The sequence below is a fragment of the Neltuma alba genome, unplaced genomic scaffold (assembly GCF_004799145.2).
Source record: "Neltuma alba isolate B1F8T4 unplaced genomic scaffold, ASM479914v2 tig00012991_pilon, whole genome shotgun sequence".
Classification (NCBI taxonomy): Eukaryota; Viridiplantae; Streptophyta; class Magnoliopsida; order Fabales; family Fabaceae; genus Neltuma; species Neltuma alba.
The window spans coordinates 292,960-312,916 of NW_021637344.1; the positions used below are offsets into that span (position 1 = coordinate 292,960).

Genomic DNA, 19,957 nt, shown 5'->3' on the forward strand with positions numbered 1-19,957 from the left:
AAATTAATTTTTTAAAAAAAAAAAAAACAAAGAAGAAGGAAGGAGAAGTGGAAGAAGGTAGATGGAAGGAGCGAGATTGGGGACAAAGGCCTGCCACCAGGAAGGGAGGCGACGTGGGTCCGTTGTTCATTCTCTTATTCACACACAAGCCAAATGTAAGGCGCTATGCCAAATAGTAGAGAGACGGATTTGAAATTCCAGCAATAAACAATATACGAAACCCACCACAATATTCCTTTAGTATATATATGAATGTATATGATCAAGAGCATAGCTGAAAATCAAGAGCGATATATAGAAGAAAAATGAGGAAGAAGGGAAAAAGCTAGCTGCCAGCTATTATTTACACATAATTTGAAGGGACCCAAAGGACCCAAAAAGAAAAAAAGATTTAAAAAAACTGTTTAAGTCGATGGTTAAGATGAGAATACGGAGATTCCCTCTTTCATGCATTAGATTGAACAGATGAGATATTAATTCTTATTCGTTTCCTTTCGGTGGATGTTGTTAATTAATCCGATGAGCAATTAATCCATGATTCCACCATACCTTCACTTCTCGGCACAGCAGCAGCACACTCCGGCCCTCTCTCTCCATGAAAATTATCCGAAGAAGCCAAGTAATTTACTGTCCCGTTCGTGACTCGCTCAGTGTTACTGTAGTTGGGGCCGCCGAGAGACCCCACAATCGATCCATCATCTCCTCCGTTGTTAGCACCCATGCTCCTCCTCCTCGTCATTGCTCCGTCCGATGATGGCGAAACCATGTTTCGATGAAGCCCGCCGACGTTGGCGTTAACATGGGCGTGGGTCAATCCCAATTCCCCCAAGGCGCCCATTTTGAGATGTGAATCAGCAGAGGGCGGAATTTCCAAAGAGCCTCGGGATTTAGGGGCGAGAGTGGAGGAAGAATTCTGGGTAGGGAATTTAGGTGGAGGTTGGAGGATGGACTGGAAGTTGAGAATCGGGGTGTGCATGTTGTTCACGTTGAGAGCAGGCTGCTTCAGAAGGCCCAAATCAGAAGACAGTTGGTAGTTAATGGAAGTCGGAGAATTAGTAGTGGGATTAGAAGGTAAGGGGTCAACCATGGAGGACGTTGCCGGAAATGACTGCATTGGAGCTGAAGAAGAAGAAGACAAAAAGGGGTTTGGGGAGTGAAGTTTGTGGGGAAAAGGCCGGAGAAGATAAGGAGGCAAGGGAGGGTCCAAATGGGGAGATCTTAGAGCAGAAGAAGGAGCAGCAGAACCAAAGAGATCCAAACGGGCTCTGGGGAAAGAAGAGGAAGTGAACGGAGGGGCCGGAATTCCAGTGAACTCCTGAACCATGGCACGGAAGTTGGTGGTATCCGTAGTGAGCACAGTGGTGGGTGCACGCCTAGAAGCTCTAGACCTCTTCTTTGGGTTTCGAACGGTGTTGCTATTGGCGCTGTTGGAGTGGGCTTGATCAGTGGCGCCTGACACGGAAAGCAATCCTCGTGAACAACTTTCTTGAGGCAGACTTTGCTGTGAAGCGGGAAACGCACCGCCTCTGCTTTGACCTCCCAATTGACTCAACCCAAAAGCTTGGTTCTGTGCTGACGACGAAGGCGGCATCAGGGCGCCAAGATCCGCGGATCTGCCGGGTTTAGACCACGCCATATCCAGGTTCAGGAGCGGGTTGGGATTCGAAAGCGACGGTGATCTTTGGATGCTGTTGGGATTGGGATCGAAGTAATTCGACAGAGGGTCCAACATATGGATGTGGTTGAGCTGAGGCTGTGGATTAGAACTGGCGAAGGGGCCGACGTGCGCGGATGGGTTGTTCAAGTAGGCGGAGATGGATTCGGTGCGTGAATCGTAATCTTCGTCACCACCGCTGGAGGATTGCATACTGCCGCTGTTACCCGAATCCATGAGAGAGAGAGCGGAAAATGGAAAGACGTAAAGGTGAGAGAGATGTGGGGGGTGTGGCAGAGAGACTTTGGCGAGTTACTTACACATGACCATTTAAGAGGGGGCTACAGAAAGAGGTATGGAGCGAAGAGAAGGAAAAGGGAGATATTTCTGGTTTCTGGAAGGAAAGCTTTCAGAAAAGTACCCACGTCTTTAAGGCTCTGATCTGCAACCCAAACAGTGCTACGTCTTGCTTTTTGCTTTGTCTCGGAGCAAAAGGATACACGTACAGAAAAGAATAAACATCAATTTATTACCCGAAGAGAGAGGGCGTACGCATCGGCATCGGTCGATAAAAATTTCTGTGTTGGGGTTTTGGGACTTGAGAGCATTCCCTTGTCCCGTATTAGGGTTTCAGAGAAAGAGATGGTTCTCTCAACCTTTTCTTTTCTATCTTAAAAGGTTGGCCGCTCTGACCCGGAAGAGATCAGAGTGGGGTAGCCATGCCAAGGGAGGGAGCGTGGTGATGGCGGAAGGTTAGATGGTCAAAGTATGCGGGAGTTGTGGTTTTGATTTGCTGTGTGAACCGGAAAATATACCGGTCTCGCAAACATAATACACGATTCTTTAATTCTTTCAAATATTAATATTTTTTTTTCTTGCTCGTATTAGATTTCCCGGCACAATGAGGTGGGCAAGCAACCAAATCAGAGCGATGGTTGTTGAATTATATTTTGCATAAAGTTAAGATTGGCCCTAAAGAAATGCGGGAAAATGCGTATATTGCATAAAGGTGATTAGCGAAGCAGACGGCTCCGTTGCCTTCCATCCATACCGCTTCAAGAAGCCAATACAAATACGTACAACATAAATCTATTAACTTATGAGCCATAAAACAAATCAATCATTTTAAAGAATAATCCTCCAAATAAAATATCCATCTGTCTAGCCACATGTAAAAATAGCAAAGAAGTGCTATATATAAGTGAAGCTTCTATAATTTTCCGATATATTTGACCCAGCCAGAATTTTTAAAATACAGGAGAGACCACCGTCGTTTATTAAAAGGCTGGAACGGAGAATCTCATACAGTGCATGTCCACTCCGGAGGAAGAAAAATGGCGATGTATCTTTTATATAACGTAAGGGAATAGGTTGGGGGTGTTGTATGTGGCTTTAAGTGAGATGTAATGTACTGGTGCGTAGTGGTACGTAACTGTGTGGTGTAGAAAGGGAACAAAAGTGCAATGGGCATTAGGATTATTTATTGGGAGGTGGTGGCTTGGCTGGGCGGATGAATCAGTTGAACGACATCAGATGAGTTCGCTGCAACCATCGGAACCAAAAAAACGCCTTTAACTTCATACAAAGCCGACGACGGGTATCTTCAAAATAGTCAACCTGTTTCAGTGAATAAAGCTGTCGTCCTTGCTATATTTCTTTTACCATTTTATGGATTTTGTATTCTTTCGCTCCAACCATTTCTCACGTCTCTTCAGTTTACACGTAATTCATATCTTACAATTGATTGATTCCCCCCTCACACTATTCTATTATTTTATCTCTTCTAGCCCCTCCAACCACCGGTCAACCGTTCTACTCATCCTCAACGTGCATCAACATGGCCCTCGAATTAACCCTCGTTTGGAATTTTTTTGTTTTACTGCATTTCACATTCTTTGCGACAGATTAAAATAAACCTACAAACTACTCAACGTATGCATTTACCGCGAGTCAAAAGGTTACATAATTAATATCTTTCTTTGTTTTCCCCCCTGTGAAAGTGATGATAATAAATACACAGCAAAAAACGACTCCCAACAGCCTATCAGACGAGTCAATATTACAAAATATGAATGGAAGGCGGATATTTTTGCATCAGTCTTCATCGCTCCGTAACTATTTCAATTTCCGGAGACATCTCCATGTCTTCCACGTCTGTTGTTTTTCACAAAATAATAGATGTGAGATAAATTCATATACGTGTGTGCGCGTGAGAAAAAGAGTAGTGAGATTGCAGGGATGGAGTACGTAAGAATATTAATTGAGGAGAGCCCTAATTGACAAAAACAGATGCGTACAAGAGAGGTGGGCAAAACTCAAAAGTTGAGGGAGGGGGTGCTACTGCTTCACAAGTGAAGTATAGGAATAAGGACACGTGGGGGGGAATTAATGAGGCCAAAGCTGATGAACCAATGATGTGTCCATGAAGTTACTTGAAGGAGTAAAACTAGTTTAATTGGTGAGCTGAGGGGGGAGGAAGATGTATGCTCACCGTCCCTGTACCTAGAAAAGATATATAATAAGTCTTCACACACAACAAAGAGAGATTAGGAAATGATGATGATGGGACCAGGTCGTCTAATAATCCCCCATTTTTATCATTAACAGTGCCCTTGGCTTGTTGCCTGATTTGATGATGGATCATATATATCCTCAATTATAGATTTTATCGAATCCGCAGAGAAAAAGAGGTCCAGAATTCTGTGACACAGGGACCCCTGCTCCTGCCCTTTGTCTGCCTTCATGCTGTTTCCGCATGTGAACCTCATATATATATACATACGCACAGCGTTCCTTCCTGATGATCATTAATTAAACAGTCTCTAAACATGTGAATGTGATTCCAAAAAAGGCTCCGCACCATTCATCCTTCGTCAAACGGCGCGTCGTACATGCGTTGGGGGAGGCCTTAACCTGCATGTCACGTAAATGGCAGATACACATTAAAATTAAAATAATATATATTTATATTGCACGATGTGTATACACTATACGCCTTCTTTTGTTCCCGAAAGGCTATATCATAATATAATATAATACAATACAATATGCTGATTATATGTTGGACAGATAGATTTGTGATACATGAACCACAGAAATTAAACGAGAGAAGCTAGCTAGGCGGATAAAGCAAGAAGCCGCTTAATTTAATTTACTGACTCGTACAGTCGTAGTATTTAATTAGATATGGAATCCAGTTATAATTAAATATGTTATTCTTTACGGACAGGTAGCAGAAAGGAACCCTTTTGTTTGATTCAGCCTTAAAATCAGCTGCTCAATAATTTATATTTTGACAACGGATTAGAAACCAAAAAATGGACTGCGAAAATGACCCGTCGCGATTAAACAAATCTTTCTCGGCTTGGATGTTTCCGTTCAGAATTCAGATGGATTAAAGCTCATTTCTGTCACTCAAAAATATTTATTGTAAAAATCTGAGAAGGCAAAAGATGGACAAATAATAGCTTCTATTGATTAAATACGTGTGTTTGCGTATCAAGTAATCTATGATCACCATGGATTTCTTTTTCTCCCAGGACGTCCCTCCGCAAATTAACTTTCGAGTTTTATGCACCGATGCGCAGGACAAAAGAGAATCGTATGCTTGTTTTTCTTTTTCAAGTAATCAAGTCGGTACCAAAAGTGCCTTTTTATCATGTGAAGAACACTCTAATATTAATGAACGATCTTGATGAGAGTTCTTTACAGAGTTGTTGTTTTTTTTAAAAAAATTTTAGGCGTATAATGGTGAATAATTGAGAAATGCACGATTAAAAGCGGTGCGGATTAATACATTCCAAATCCCCTCAATATATTCTCCAAATCGAAATGCCTCTCCAGTATTCAGCAATCAGCTCCACTTATACGAATATTTTCTTGCCTCGCCTTTTTATTTTTATCAGCTCCGTTATTCTTCACCATCCATCAAGAATCAAACGCAACTAAAAAGATGGATACCGTAATAGCTTCAAAATAATATTAGATTGACACACAATGTTATGCCCGATAAATATAACAATAGCAGCAATAAAAATCATATAACGCTAAGGCAAAAAAAATCTAGTCAATGATATATACACCCTGTTATTAATAATTTCCTTGTTTTCCTCCGATCGATGATGTGCGATCAAGCTGTATTGCCAAAGCGGCAGTAGAGTTTTTATAATATCTGGGTTTGGAAGAGTTAAAAAATTGTTCATACCCCAATCCGTACGTTATTCAAAAACATGGATTTTTATTATTAGAATTTGTTCAGTAGACTAGACCTTATTCATTTATTTTCCTCCTCTTTTAAATTTACATTTTCTGACCGGAGAGGTATTTTGAATCTTGACCTGTATAGTATATATCTGCAGTGCGGTGCAGAAGAACAGAAAGGGACGGGGGATCATGCTGAATTTTTTTAATGATGCTTTTACCTAATCAGGCCAACAATTTGAAGATAGAAATTGATTCTTAGATGTATGATTAGACACCACTAGTTAACTTTTTTTAGTTGTTTAACTTTATTTTTCAAGGAGAAAAAAATTTGAATTACATGCCAAATCAATTAACTCGATCAGTTAATTAATATTTTATCTGGCCAGGTCAAACAAGTTGTGGTTAGGTTCACAGGCTGCACAATCAAATTTAAGTTTAATAAAAAGAAATGGCAGAGGGTCAAGCAAAGTGTCAAAACTTGGAAATATAAATAACATTTCAGAGTTATAGCCTCGTAGGATGCCTCTTAATTAGAAGACACATAACCAATAGATGCAGAGCTCTTTGACAATTATATCTATTATTCTTCCAAGTTAACGGAACTGGTTTATGAAATACCTCATCATTCTATTCTAACTATACAAATTAGTTCGGTGAATGTTGAGGAATATTGTGTTGAGAATTAATTTTAACGAAACAACTACTGCTAAGGAATAACAGGGAAAAAAAAGCGCACTATTGGATATTCAACGTTCAATGAAAGTTAGTCGTCTCACACATCCTATCAATTATAGTAAGTCTTCCATTGAGTTTGTGCGATGCCCAGCTATACATTTCAAAGAAACATATAGCCCACTAAATTGTATATGAAAATTGAGAGAAGATCCCCAAATTACTGGCACTTGGTGAGGACAGAGGTAAAGGGAAAAGAGTTTAACTCTTTAACTCTTTTAATCCTTATTTTTCCTGGGATCAAAACGATGCTGAGGTATATATTTAGAAAAGAGAACCAAAGCAAGGTGGGAAGAGCGAAATGAATAATTGAAAAGGGGAGTGTGATAGATGTGTTTTGGTGAGCGTGGGATATGGCGTGGAGGATAGAAGAGGGATGGGAAAGGAGGCAACGTCAGTTGTGGAGGCTGATTTGAGATTGATCAATAGATTTGATTTGGAGATAGCGATGTGAATAGACAAACATAGTTTTCAAGTCGGAATCTAATGTGACCCGGTTTTCATATAATCGATTCCAGTCCTTGTTTTGACAAGTCTAATGCTACCTAACTGTTCTACCACCAATTCTCTTTCCCTTTTCTCCCCTTCGTTTTTTTGTTTGTTTTAAAAAGCCTCTAATTATTCTTCGCTTACATTTTTAGCCATTTCTAGAAGTCGTGAGGCCGAACGATACAAGGACATTAAATTAGTAGCTGAATGAGTGAATTGTGTTGTTTGTAATTTAGTCATTTAAAGTTAACATGAATGAATCTATTGCAGTGTACGTGTTTGGATAAGTAGAAGGAACAGGAATTTCACTGTGAAATAAGTAGGAAAAAGGGGACCATGGACGGAGAAGGAAGGAAGGCAAGGAATAGAACAAGTCTACGGAGTGGGTGAGATGAGGGGGTCGAGCACACTGTACACAAACCACAAGGTGTCCTTCGTAGACGCAAGAAACACCCCAGCTTGTGCTTTTCAATTTGACCATTCTCTCCTCTCCTCTCTCTTCATTTCTCACCCTAGCTTATTCACCACTGCTATCACTTTAGTATTCAACATAACTTTGTCTTATATATTTCTATCAACCAGATGAAGATTTTATATCTTATAAGCATCATTTTATAAATAATAACGTTAATGATGCTATAGACACATGCACCAAGCCCAGACCCATGGGCCCCTTTCAGAGTTAGCCCGAAAGCCATAAGAACAATGATGACAAACTATACACCCGGAATAGAACAGCGGGCTCCATCCTGCCATTAATTACATTGACTTGTTTATGAATGAAGCAGAGTCAACTGCTTTATAAGCCATGCCATTTCCTTGAATTTTGGTCTCATCTCGTTTGTTTGGTACAAAACATTAAAAATGAAAAAAATAAAAAGAGAATATAATTGAGAAAAATTATTAAAAAAGTCTTTAACATAAGTAATTATTTATTACATAAGATTAGACAAATCCATAGAAGTAGGATTAGGAAATATCATTTATCTTCATGATATTTTCCAATCCCAAATACATAGGTTTGTCCAATTCTATGTAACAAGCAACCTCTTATACTAAATACTTTTTTTAATATATTATCACAATTCCCAATTCCAATCCCTACTTTTTTTTTTTTTAATGTCTCAGACCAAACGGGGATCTTAGAGCAGTTGCTGATAAGCTTATTTGATATTACGAGTGACCACAGCAGAGGAGTTTTCTTTCCTCCTTAAGTTTCGCTCTAGTTTATGGGGTTTAAAAACAACTGTAAGACCCCCCCCCCGGCGGGCGCCGGGCGGGGGGGGGAGTGTTATAAGTGCGTGATTGCTGGCATCTGTTTTCACCCTTTCTATTCCCCTTACTTTCAGAGTTGGACCACTCATATTTCTGGGCCGAAGCTCACTATGCACCGGTTTGGAAGAGAGGTGTTTAAACTTTGCGAGTCATGGGCTTCGGTTTCGTCCAAAATAGAAATTTGAGCGGTGTTGTTAATTAATCTCCGACGAGATCCACTCATAAAATCAGAGGAGGCCAAAAAAAAAAAAGGCAGTCGGGTTTGGGACCGGCCGGGGAAATCCTGAGGTTGGGCAGCACGAAAACCGTGCTCCAAGTCTGTTACGGTGTAGTTGAAGAACAGGCGGGCGTCAGCTGTTGCTGACCTGCTGCCCGGGAATGAAATCAATTCAGCCTCCTCAAATCCATTGCTTGTAGTTTCATCGGAATTTAGAAATCCAAAATCCCGAAGCATGCCCGTTTCTAGGTTTATCCTGTTTTCGTCCAACCGTCGCTTCACAAGAGAGGTTTTCCGTCTTCTTCCGAGGTCATTTTCTGCGTCCCTTCTTTCTTATCGGTTATTCACCTGTAAGCTTTGGTATTTGGACTTCCAATTGTTTCATTTATTTGCGTGATGAAATGAAACGAACACATATGAGTTTCTTTTTCCTTTATTTGAAATCATTAGACTAGAAGATCACTTTCTTAATTGGAACTTGCCTGAGCATTTCCGGTAATTTGGTATTGGACTCTTCTTTCATTCTTTGTTTATTTTTTCCTTCTAAATTTAAATTATTTATTTATCTTTAAAATTTCACTTATAACGAGCATTTGGAGTCCCCTTTGATGTTTGCTGTAGCTGATACCATGGATTTTTTTTGTTGGGAGGGGGGGGGGGACAGCTTAATTTGGCTGTTTCCGGATGTAAATCATTGTCTAAACTGTGATCCTGGAACAATATCATGGTTGCTTTTGAACCAATTGTTATCATGTACTTATTTTTTACTCTGACTGTTAATGGAATTATATCAGGTCTAGCCCCTCGAAGAGAGTTCAATCTTTTAGCTATACAAAATCATCAGAACGCTGTAAAGGAAAACCGGATTCTCCTTCTGTGGTGCATTTAGAATCGCATGCCTCTCGTACACCGGCTACTTATGTTATTGTATGTTTTTCCTGCGGCATTATGAGATTGCTGTGCACTGTTTGTTTCAATGACTTTTATTCTCATGCAACGGCTGCATCAGTGTCTATATTGTGTCTACTTCATTGGTTTTCTTGCATCATTCGCGCAATTGATTCTGTGCAGCCAGCTGCTATACTAGGGTTTGCAGGGATAGCAGCATTTTTTCATTATAACGATGAGAGAAGAGCTGTTCCTAAAGGTACTTCTATTGTTAAGTTTTCTCTATTAATCTTAGCTAAAGACTCTTAAGTACAACCAGTCGGTGACGGCATTTATTTCTCTCTATAGCAGCTTCGAATTGTTTTGCCATCCTCCCCGTTCTTATGCAACATAAGCAAAGTTAGCAGTGATTCTTTTCCATGATCAGCCGTTTATAATGTGCTAGCGTTGTTTTCCTGATAATATTTGCTGCCAGGGAAAAAATAGTGTACTGGTTTAGATGCATGTCTTAACATGAAGCTATCTAGTTCCTGTAGACTATGGCTTGCAATATGATTGTAGATATGTTTAGTGAGGGTGAGGTTGCTGCTTGTTCATGCAGACCCATTGAATTTCGATTTGTTGAAAGTATGTATATGCTTTCCTGTGGTACAAGTATCTCAAGTAGTTTTCTTTATAAGATTTTGTGCAGTTTCCTTTTCATGGGTTGAACGTTTTGTAAATTTAGCACTTGACATTAGAGTGGGATGGGAGCTAGGGATAGGTTTAATTGCCATTGATTTCTGACTTTATTGGAACTGTTATATGAAAATGGATGTAATATATGGGAAAGAAAATCAGATAATTGAGAGGATAAGAACCAGCAAGAACCACACCATCATCTCAATTTTTTTTTTAAGAATATTTTTAACAGTCGCTAATGATGTTTGGACTTTGGTGGGAGTACATTGTCTCATCCTGAAGTTCTCTCTTTCTGGTTTGAGGTATCAAAGCTTGTTGACTTATATCGATTATTGAATTAGACGCTTTAGTAATGTCAAAAGAGAGTTCCAAGCTTAAAAATGGAAGTTCAGTTTACAGTCTTATTTTCTTTTTTCTGTTGGATCAGGTCAGGCTGATCGCCGTTCTGCAAGTGCTGTTGGGGGACCCATAATTGGGGGTCCTTTTACTCTAATTGATACAGAGAAGCGAACGGTTACGGAGCATAATTTTCTTGGAAATTGGGTTCTTCTTTACTTTGGGTATACCTCATCCCCCGACCTGGGGCCAGACCAAGTCAACATTATGGCCAAGACAATTGATATGTTAGGTGCAGCCCTTCTACCCCCACCCCCTTTTATTTTAATAACAAGTTGTTTTTCTTTGATTAACCTTAACAAAGTGAATTTTATTTGGATGAAGAATCAAAACAGAATCTTAAGATTCTACCAGTATTTGTTACGATAGATCCTCAACGTGATACTCCCTCTCAACTTCGTGAATACCTTAAAGGTTCGATTACCTGACACCCAAAAGTCTCACAGCCTATAATTTTTCAAATTCTTTGCTAAGATCTGCTGTGTAGTTTTCCCCCATTAAGCTTTCCCCTCTCCTTGACAAATTGCAGAGTTTGATTCGAGGATTGTCGGGCTCACCGGACCTGTGGGAGCTATCAGGCAGATGGCCCAAGAATATCGGGTTTATTTTAAGAAGGTAGAGGAGGAGGGTGGTGATTACCTTGTTGACTCTTCCCATAACATGTAAGTCGCTCTTCTGACCTCCAGTCCTTTGGGTAATTTTATGAGCATGGACTTCAGATGGACAATAATTGTGTAAAAACAATCAGGTATTTGTTGAACCCTAGAATGGAGGTTGTGAGATGCTTTGGAGTTGAGTATAATGCAGATGATTTGTCAAAAGAGATATTGAAAGAACTGAAGGTAAACATGTCTTGATGCACCCGATGAATGGTCGAGGGTTGACTGTGATGCCAATTGCCTGTTGATTGAGCACCGTCTTCTTCCATCTCATCTGATCGAATTGATTTCTCTGTTTTGGTCTTTTGAGCATTTTTCTATCCGAATTACGCCAAATTTCTGAATTTGTAATTCATTTGAATATTGCTGATGCCGGAAAGTAGGCCGGAGAAAGTGAGTGAACATTCGCTAGTTAGAAAAGTTACCGAAAGTTTTTCAAATTCGTAAAGGCGGTGTTCACTTGTTTGAGTGCATTGTGGTCTCATGGGTTGTCATCGAAATCCATGGAATGCGTCCCTATTCCTTCGTGCAGAACTCACATTCTTGGATGAGGTGATCATAGATGGACTCACTATTGGGAAGTGAGAAGCGCGGCTGGCTACTTCGTTTATTAAAATGGATGGATGGGCTGTAAAATTACAAGGACTTTGATGCGCAAGTTGTGATTGTATTATAATTTTATATCGTTAGTTTTACAAAAATAAAAATAATGAAAAAGTAATACAAAAATACAAAGGAAAGAGAGTATATGCGATGAGCAGGGATGACAATTCATTGTCGAAGTCCACTTTTTATATGAACAAGCTAGAACTTGTTTTGCTTTGCACTAATCCGGGATCTTTTTTTTTTTTTTTTAATCAGCTTGGCATGGAAGCTTAGAACGCTAGATTTTCTATATTAATTGCTTCTGACTTTTCATCCAAGTGGTCCCAGAAAAGAAATAGGAGATCGCCCCGTCTCTTAGCCGCATTCCCCCGATGGTAATGGTTTTTTTTTTGGGTCACACCCGATGGTAATGTTTTAAATAGTGAATTCATATGACCAACAAATATTAAGAAAAATAAATATTGAATTGCAAAGAGATCAAGATTCGCGTGAAGAGCTAATGAATTCAAAGGAGCAGGTGTCCAACTGATGTGTTTCTTTTTCCTTTTTTTTAATTGGGGTGGCCGGTGTTGTGATGTTTTAATGATGTAGTGTTTTTGTTTTATGTCACTTGTAATTGTAACGCTCGGACGTAGATTATAAAGAACACGTGGCGTTGTCTGATTGCGGCGATCGAGTAGGTAGGTCCCGCACCATGAAGGGCATTTTTATTGAGTTACAGTCCGGTGACCGGATCCGCATCGCCTCCCTAGCGGCGACGCGTTATGATCTATACAGATACCAAGCATAGATCAACAACAAAACCGGTACAAGCCCTCAGATTCCCACATCCATTACACAATAATACACAAGACGAAACACTGACGACCATCTCATGAGTTTCAAGTTTCTAAATTGCTAAGCTCGGTCACACGGTTGTGAGGGTGGGCCTCAGAACGGAAAGTCCAGATCTGAAGCCATCAACGAGAGTGGTACGATCCTGATCAAGCTTGGCGGAGCAATAGTCCCTTGCCGCCCACAGCTGATAGGGCGATGCGTCCAGAGCGAGCCACTGCTCCACCGTGAACTGCTTCTGGGCGCAGGACATGTGGGGTCCAGTGGTAGTGACCTCCACGTAGTTGCAGTACCATCCGTGATGGGCACCAGCGCCGTCGGAGGTGACGTTGGCGGCGCAAACGGGGCTGTTGAGGCAAGGACCCCTGCCGCTGAAGATGTCGAGGTTGCCGCGCTCGAAGTAGTCGTAGTTGTTGCCCATTAAGCCGCCCCAAGCTTCGAGGTCTCTGATGTAAATGCCATAGCCATAGGAGTCGTATAGCTTGAGGCCGATCTTAGAGTCGGTTCCTCCCTTGAAGATGGATCCAGTCCTAACGTACACCGTGTACACGCACTCGTACTCGTCCTGCATTCATCAGTCCCATTTCGATATTTCGATATTGAAACACAGAACCAAGCGGATGAAGAGAAGAGATGAAGAGAGCAACTTACGGATCTAACGATGGAGGCGAAGCTGAGTGAGAATAGAAGAACGAGAGAGGACAAGGCAATTTTGAGAGCCATTGTTGTGTGCGGTGAGGACGGGTAGCGAGAAGACTACATCGATGCCTCTTTATAATATGGGATGCCTCCATTGGCCCAAACAATAAATGGATGTAGATCGGCACCACGTGGTCAAGGTGTGAACGTCTGATCATTCCTCATTTCCGCCTGCCTCCTATCCTCTAATCTCTTTCTTGTTTATTTAACTTTTTTCTTATTAAAAACATTAATTGTGACGATAGAATTGTGCGAATTAAGCAGCACTGTGCGAACCATGACATTATTGAGTTTTTATTTTTATTATGAAAATCTAATTATGTCTTCGTTTATTTATTCCCATTTTTGCGTCGTCCTAATTTTATATCATAATAGACATGATGGATTTGTGTTAGACATTTTTTTTAACTACGAGATGGATTTGTTAAAATTAAATTTTTTTAATGAAAAATATGACAAATTTTTATTTTTTTATTATAAAATATCTAAATTAGACATGTTTGCTTATTCTTTTCCTCTTGTGAGTGGTTGTGAAAGGACAAATACGAATAATTTCTGGATTCTGGTCAAAAGAAACAGGACAAATAAATATTATTGTGCACCTGGGTATCTATCAGTGTGTACGCACATTAAACACATCATCAACGGAAGAGAATAATGTTATCAATAGATATTCAAATATTTTGAACATTTAATTAGCATTAAACTAAATGTTTATTCCATAACAAGTCATTTTTTAATAAAATGTGATGCGAATAATACGGTTTTATGAGAAATGTTTGAGGTTTTTTAACTCTTATTTGTGCCTCATTCCGCTTTTTTATGAGCTGTGTGTGACATGGGGAAGTAATGTAATTTTGCGAAGTACCAGTGTACTTATGCGTATGCAGGATGACGGAGTCCGTCCGGGGTGCCTTGGAATTAGAAACGCTGTTATCACGGGGAAAGGACAATCACAAAGAACAGGACGAGATTAGGAAGATGCTTCTCCCAACCAAAATCGGTTGTTTATTTGGGCCAAGTAATGTGATTCCACACGGCGCAGACCACATGCCACGGGGTAGTCGCTTCTTCACTGCGTATTTTCTTACTTTCTTTTAATTTAAAAATTAGAATACCGTCCGTAGATATTAATTTTATTTCCCACAACACTAAATCAAGCACGGAATACACCAACGGCGTATTCGAACGGTAGAATGATGCAGAAGAAGACAACCCTGAGCATTGCTGGCTAATTCAATTCACAGGGAAACTCTAATTTGCACAATAATTACAGAAATGCAGTGCCATGATTCCTATTTTTTTAATCCAAATGAGAATGATGGATCAAGTCACTTTGTTAATAATATTTTATACAATTAAACTATACGGACAGCGTGAATAGATCAGGTGGAGGAGTGATCGTGTTTGGATCATTACTGATTTACTGTTACTGAACATCGCTCTCTATTTTCTATTACAGGTGCGGTTTCCTGAAAAATGTGGAAACACGATAGGAAGAGCTTAGAAGGAGTGGGCGGGGCTAGACGGCGCCCCACTGGAAAATGAAAGGGGGACAGGTGTACATCTAGGACTGGATAGGTGCTGTAATGCTAACACCTTCGATATTCAGCTCCGGACTTGCATTTGTCATGTTATAATAACATTTTTTGTCCCCGTCTTCTTTAACTTCACACGTGGCTACTCCATATAAGAGCTCTTCCTCTTGGAAGGAGTTTTTTTTTAATAGTTATTTATGAAATACGCGAAAAAATTTGTATACAAACATGTTTCCAAACAAGTTATTAATAGTAATGCAATTTAATTCGACAAATTATGCAAATAGATGGATATAGATTATCCTACTCATTCTTCTGATCCCAAGGAGCATATTCCAATGGATGCAAAATATCCACCTAAGCAGCTCCTTTTATCGGCGAAGGCCAGCATTTTTTCCTGGCTTCAGTCTCAGAGAAGATAAGTGCCCAAAAAAAAAAGTAGCTCCACGCAGAACACGCGATACACGACAGGTTGTGATGATTTCCGGCATGGCCCGCAGGCATAGATAAAATTTTAACGGAGGCAAATCTAAAATTTTTAATTTGTACCGCCATTGGTCTTATTTATAAGACTCAGTTGGCAAATTTAAAAAGATTAAAAAAATAAGTTAAATTAGTTATTTGTAATAAATAAGTACTGTTTTTATTAAAATATCCTTACTAATCATGTATATTGATTAAAACTACTATTATTAGAAGGATTACCTTAGAAAAAAATATAAATATGAGAGGTAACATGAATTATGATCTTATATTTAGAATCAAAATAAAAATTAAATAAGATCATATATTAAGAATCGGAAGTAATAATTTTAAAAATTAAAATAAGTTTTTTAAAATAATTTCTATTTTACAGCTATTTTTATCCAGAGTGTCCAGCTTTTAATTAGAAATCAGTATGATGGGGCTCTGTATACTGTCACAGCAAGCGAAAGCTCATAATGAGTTTCCCTGCTTTTCTCCGCGGAAAACGGTGATGGAAGGTTTTTGTTCCTCACCGTTTCCAAAAAATTTTCCCAATTAAAAGCATCTGAATTTTTTAAAATTTCATTCCTTTTAAACTAAAATCGGGAGTTTATCAGAGTTAAAGTATGTTTCTAAACTCGCAAAGCACTTATAAAAGTATTTAAAGGGAGTATTTGGATAATCTTAGAATCACTTTTTATAAGTGTTTTTTTACAAATCGAGGCAACCTCCTTCGTATATTTACTTCACATACTGTAAAAACACTTTTCAAATTATGGTTTTATTTTTACCCAAATACTCTCAAAAATCATCTACCAATAAAGTCGTTATATTTACAGCAGAATTTAAACCAATCTTATAGATTACGAGTTGGTTTCTTACTAACTGACGTAACTCAGCAAAGTATAATGTATTATTGACAGGGCTTCCCTCCGATAGCATGATGACTGACGAGGGGCGGGGAAGGAGGAGATAATGGAGAGCCCACGTTTGACAAAGACAAGACAAGTGCGCTGTTGGGGCACGTTTCCGGCAATTGTACTGCTCTTATTGCATCCACAACATAAATACAGTACAGTTGATCTTTCCATCAACCCCAACGGCCGCGATCCACGCTGTCCACGAGAATAACGTGGTCCGGGCCGGGTCTTCTTTTCATTTGGGCCGAGACTCTTTCCATCCAAAGATCAGCCATGGACTCCAATAGCAGCCCAATTCCCCATGAGTTACGATCCTTTCTGGACACCCGTTCTCGCGTAAATAGGGGGGGGGGGAAGAGGAGTTTGGTTGTAAATTATAAACTGCTTGAAAAGTAAATTGAATAACATCTTTTTTGTTGTTCTTAATTTAATTTCACCAAATGTAAGAATCATGTTTTCAATCATAGTTCAAATTAGATTGAATTAATTTAAATATTTAATTAAAATAATCAAGATATTCCTCGTAGTGAAGAATTTGCAGAATCAGCGTCTAGGAAATGTTTAGGCACTTCCAAGTTTCAACGTCCCGACCGACGCTCCCGCTCCTCCAGCAGCTCCCTTCCTCAGCAGTTGCGGATACTAATAGGGGCTTTCAAAAGACAGAACGCACGTAACTGAAAATTAATAACCTGCTGTTACGTTCTACGGTCTTTGTGTTTTCTGTTGCAGGTGACTTCGTGGTTACTTGATCTGATCTGATCTGATCTACCCGCTGGTTACTTGAGGCCAAACAAGTCTCCCATACCCCACAAGTTATATCGTTCCCCGAGAACAAGGGGGATACTTCTGAACTTAACCTCCCCCTCAACTGTATAATTATTGAATTATATTAACGACATGATAGCGATTGAAATACCAATTTATATATGTCATCGTCAATTCATTTGTCCTGGAACTGTTCTCCTATATCTAAATATTGGTTGGAATCTTTTCTTTATTCATTTTTCTGTCCCGGGCGAGCGTAAAAACTATGGATAGCGAGAGTATTAAAATTGATGAATTGATTAATTATGACAAAAAACAAATGATAAATTGATATCCTGACATAACATCCACGTAGCATGATCTTAACCCAGCATAAAATATGACAAAGCAGGTCGGATTAAGGAATATTGGGATAGGATAACCGGATAAGCTCACAGGATATTCCTTCTTCCGTCGCAAATTAAAGTATAACTGAGACCAGCACGCACACATGTTCACTTGCAATTTAGTAGTAGTATTTAAGTTTCCCTTGAACGTTCCAATCGATCTATATTCTCATATCCAACGCATGCTCCCTCGTTGATTAATTAAATCCCAAATCCAAACAGTCTAGGGACAATACCCTGCCTCGTGACACAATAATATTCGAGTGCGAATGCGTTACGGCGTTTTGTTTGTTAAGAAGATTGTAGAGGACTTCTCCTTGCATAGCATGTTATTCTATTCAATTATAATACGACGTATCCCCACAATAATTGCTGGGATTTATATGAAAAAGACTATCTTGTTTGACCAACATTGCACAGAGTTATATATATACACACAATGAGTGAGTGAATATTGTCCCATTTCAGCTGACTATTCTGATTAGTCCTCCGGCCCTCCCCAAATAAAATAACACATGCCCGTCTGTCTCAGACTAAATTTATATTTGTCTAAATCTAACTTAGGGTGCCACATAGCTGTCACGATAATTGACTGAAGTTGACTGAAAATTACTTTAATCAGCCTGGGCCCGACATGCCCATAGGCTATGAACACAATCTGAAGTGGCAAATTTTGTCCTTTCTCAACAATAATCCAAATCACCCAAAGCTAGATCTACTAATTAATTCCTTTATTAACCTATAATCAAACATCTCTGTAATTGACCCCTCAATTCAAAACGACGCCACTAACCCCAGATGTCTTCTTACTTTCTTTTTCCCTCTTTTGTTAAGCACGGGCACTTCATGATCTTTACAGATGTGTGAATAGGATACATGGGACTATAATATAATATTTCTTCTAGTCTTTAATATAAGACATCATTTGACTTTTAATTTAATCATAAATATAAGACTCTAATCCACTTTATCTTTCATATTTATCTATTTTTTTTCAAGGTAATCATTCTAATAATAATAATTCTAGCCAACACACTTAATTAGTAAGGATATTTTAAGAAAGACAACACGTATTTATTACAAATAACTAATTTAACTTATCTTCTTAATCTACTCAAATTAGTCAAGTAGTTTTTATATTTAGGATCAAAAGTAGTATGACACGAAGCAGGTGTCCCTTTTTCAGGGCTTATTCTTAATTATAAAGCGTACCTGTGAAGCAGGAAAATTGTTCTTCGTAACTGAAAGCGTTCAAAGAACTTGGTCGCTAATTTGAAATATTGAGGCCTCCTGTGTCAATTAAGCGGTGAATAATGGAACTCTTTGTACACCGTACCGAAAGTTCATCATCATGGCTTGGAAAAAAGTCCAATATCCAAATGCAACTTTTAAAATTAGCCACGTCTCCCATTGTATCAACCTAGAAGGATAGTAAAATAACATGAATAAACCTCCTCATCAGCACATCGATCAGAAACCCACTCCAAGATCGGTCTAATCAGGATTATGCGAATGTAAAATTAAATTAGAACTGTCGCAAACTTTTCTTCTTATGTTAGAAGGTCAATACATATGAATATTGCTTGGGATCTAATTAAGATTGCCATTCCAGTAATCTCAATCCAATTAAATCTGCCGATCGATAACCAGTTTTTTCGTACGTACCTTCGGTTCTCATAACGTCAATTATCAAGAAAAATGCAAACATCTCCTTCGTTTCACACACACACACACACACACACATTGTGACATGACTTTTTTTAATGCTGCCCCGGTGATGTCTTATGGGTTTAAATCATTTTATATATCATTGCTTTCTTTATTCGGATAGTGCCAAATTCATCTTGATTAGACTGTGCTATTACCTTCTGTGTTTCTCGGTGAATGGAAGCATATCACAAGACATATAGCATAATATTATGAGTAGAAGTCTAAAATAGAAAGCGAAGATAAATGCTTACTTTAACTGTTTTATCCAGCCAGTAATCACGATTAAAAAAAAAAATTTCTGCATACCACCAAGTGTCAGCATCTAAAAATGCATACATACAAGAGGAAAAGGTAATTAATGGGCCAGTGAGTGGAGGAGGAGAGAAGCCAAGTTAATTTAAAGCTAAGCTTTGCGGATGGCAGAAGCAACGGTTGATCTTTACTTTTTCATTCACTGGGGGAAAATGCTAAATGATTTGGAGTTAGGAAAGGGAAAAGAAGGAAAAGAATGTTGGAATTAAAGGAGGAGAGCTTTAAAGTGGGTATTATTTGAAGTTTTGGAGGATTCAAACTTTTAAACAGAGGTCGGGTAGCTATCAGCGAAGGGGCTTACCCTTCCCACTGCTATTCCTAAGCTACTCAGCACATGCTTGGTTGGGAATAGCAACCACCCTTTTCCTTTTTTCTCTTCATGCCTGACCTCCCATGTCCTTATTACCACTAACATATATGATATATCGTTCTCTCTTTTCTTTTTTCTCCCCTCCTTTTCTTAAAATTTCTTTCCACCCCCCCCTAACTCGCTGTCCCACTGTGTCGCCCTCTTTTCGGGGTTCATGC

The 19,957-nt window shown here is 39.2% G+C and overlaps 3 protein-coding genes across 3 annotated transcripts; 1 reads left to right on the forward strand and 2 right to left on the reverse strand.

Moving 5' to 3' along the window:
* Positions 1-213: 213 nt before the first annotated feature.
* Positions 214-2,343, reverse strand: LOC114733247 (uncharacterized). Its single transcript, XM_028920669.1, has one exon. The coding sequence runs from the start codon at positions 1,889-1,891 to the stop codon at positions 512-514; it is 1,380 nt and encodes a 459-aa protein (XP_028776502.1). The 5' UTR covers positions 1,892-2,343; the 3' UTR covers positions 214-511.
* Positions 2,344-8,614: 6,271 nt separating this feature from the next.
* Positions 8,615-11,725, forward strand: LOC114733258 (protein SCO1 homolog 2, mitochondrial). The gene is made up of 7 exons (XM_028920679.1): positions 8,615-8,879; positions 9,365-9,497; positions 9,642-9,717; positions 10,567-10,767; positions 10,860-10,949; positions 11,065-11,197; positions 11,284-11,725. Exons 1-7 carry the CDS (start codon positions 8,806-8,808, stop codon positions 11,390-11,392), a joined length of 816 nt encoding a protein of 271 aa, XP_028776512.1. The 5' UTR covers positions 8,615-8,805; the 3' UTR covers positions 11,393-11,725.
* Positions 11,726-12,460: 735 nt separating this feature from the next.
* LOC114733313 (PLAT domain-containing protein 3-like) lies at positions 12,461-13,413 on the reverse strand. The gene is made up of 2 exons (XM_028920760.1): positions 13,286-13,413; positions 12,461-13,199 (listed from the first exon to the last, which is right to left on the reverse strand). Exons 1-2 carry the CDS (start codon positions 13,355-13,357, stop codon positions 12,708-12,710), a joined length of 564 nt encoding a protein of 187 aa, XP_028776593.1. The 5' UTR covers positions 13,358-13,413; the 3' UTR covers positions 12,461-12,707.
* Positions 13,414-19,957: the final 6,544 nt, after the last annotated feature.

What these genes read in the sequence shown, in the direction of transcription:
- LOC114733247 (XM_028920669.1), bottom strand. Translation starts at nt 1,891, where the DNA reads ATGGATTCGGGTAACAGCGGCAGTATGCAATCCTCCAGCGGTGGTGAC.
- LOC114733258 (XM_028920679.1), top strand. Translation starts at nt 8,806, where the DNA reads ATGCCCGTTTCTAGGTTTATCCTGTTTTCGTCCAACCGTCGCTTCACA. An exon ending in CACCGGCTACTTATGTTATT is followed by an intron (nt 9,498 to 9,641) that starts GTATGTTTTTCC and finishes GATTCTGTGCAG; the next exon opens with CCAGCTGCTATACTAGGGTT. An exon ending in GAGAAGAGCTGTTCCTAAAG is followed by an intron (nt 9,718 to 10,566) that starts GTACTTCTATTG and finishes CTGTTGGATCAG; the next exon opens with GTCAGGCTGATCGCCGTTCT.
- LOC114733313 (XM_028920760.1), bottom strand. Translation starts at nt 13,357, where the DNA reads ATGGCTCTCAAAATTGCCTTGTCCTCTCTCGTTCTTCTATTCTCACTC. An exon ending in TCGCCTCCATCGTTAGATCC is followed by an intron (nt 13,200 to 13,285) that starts GTAAGTTGCTCT and finishes TGATGAATGCAG; the next exon opens with GACGAGTACGAGTGCGTGTA.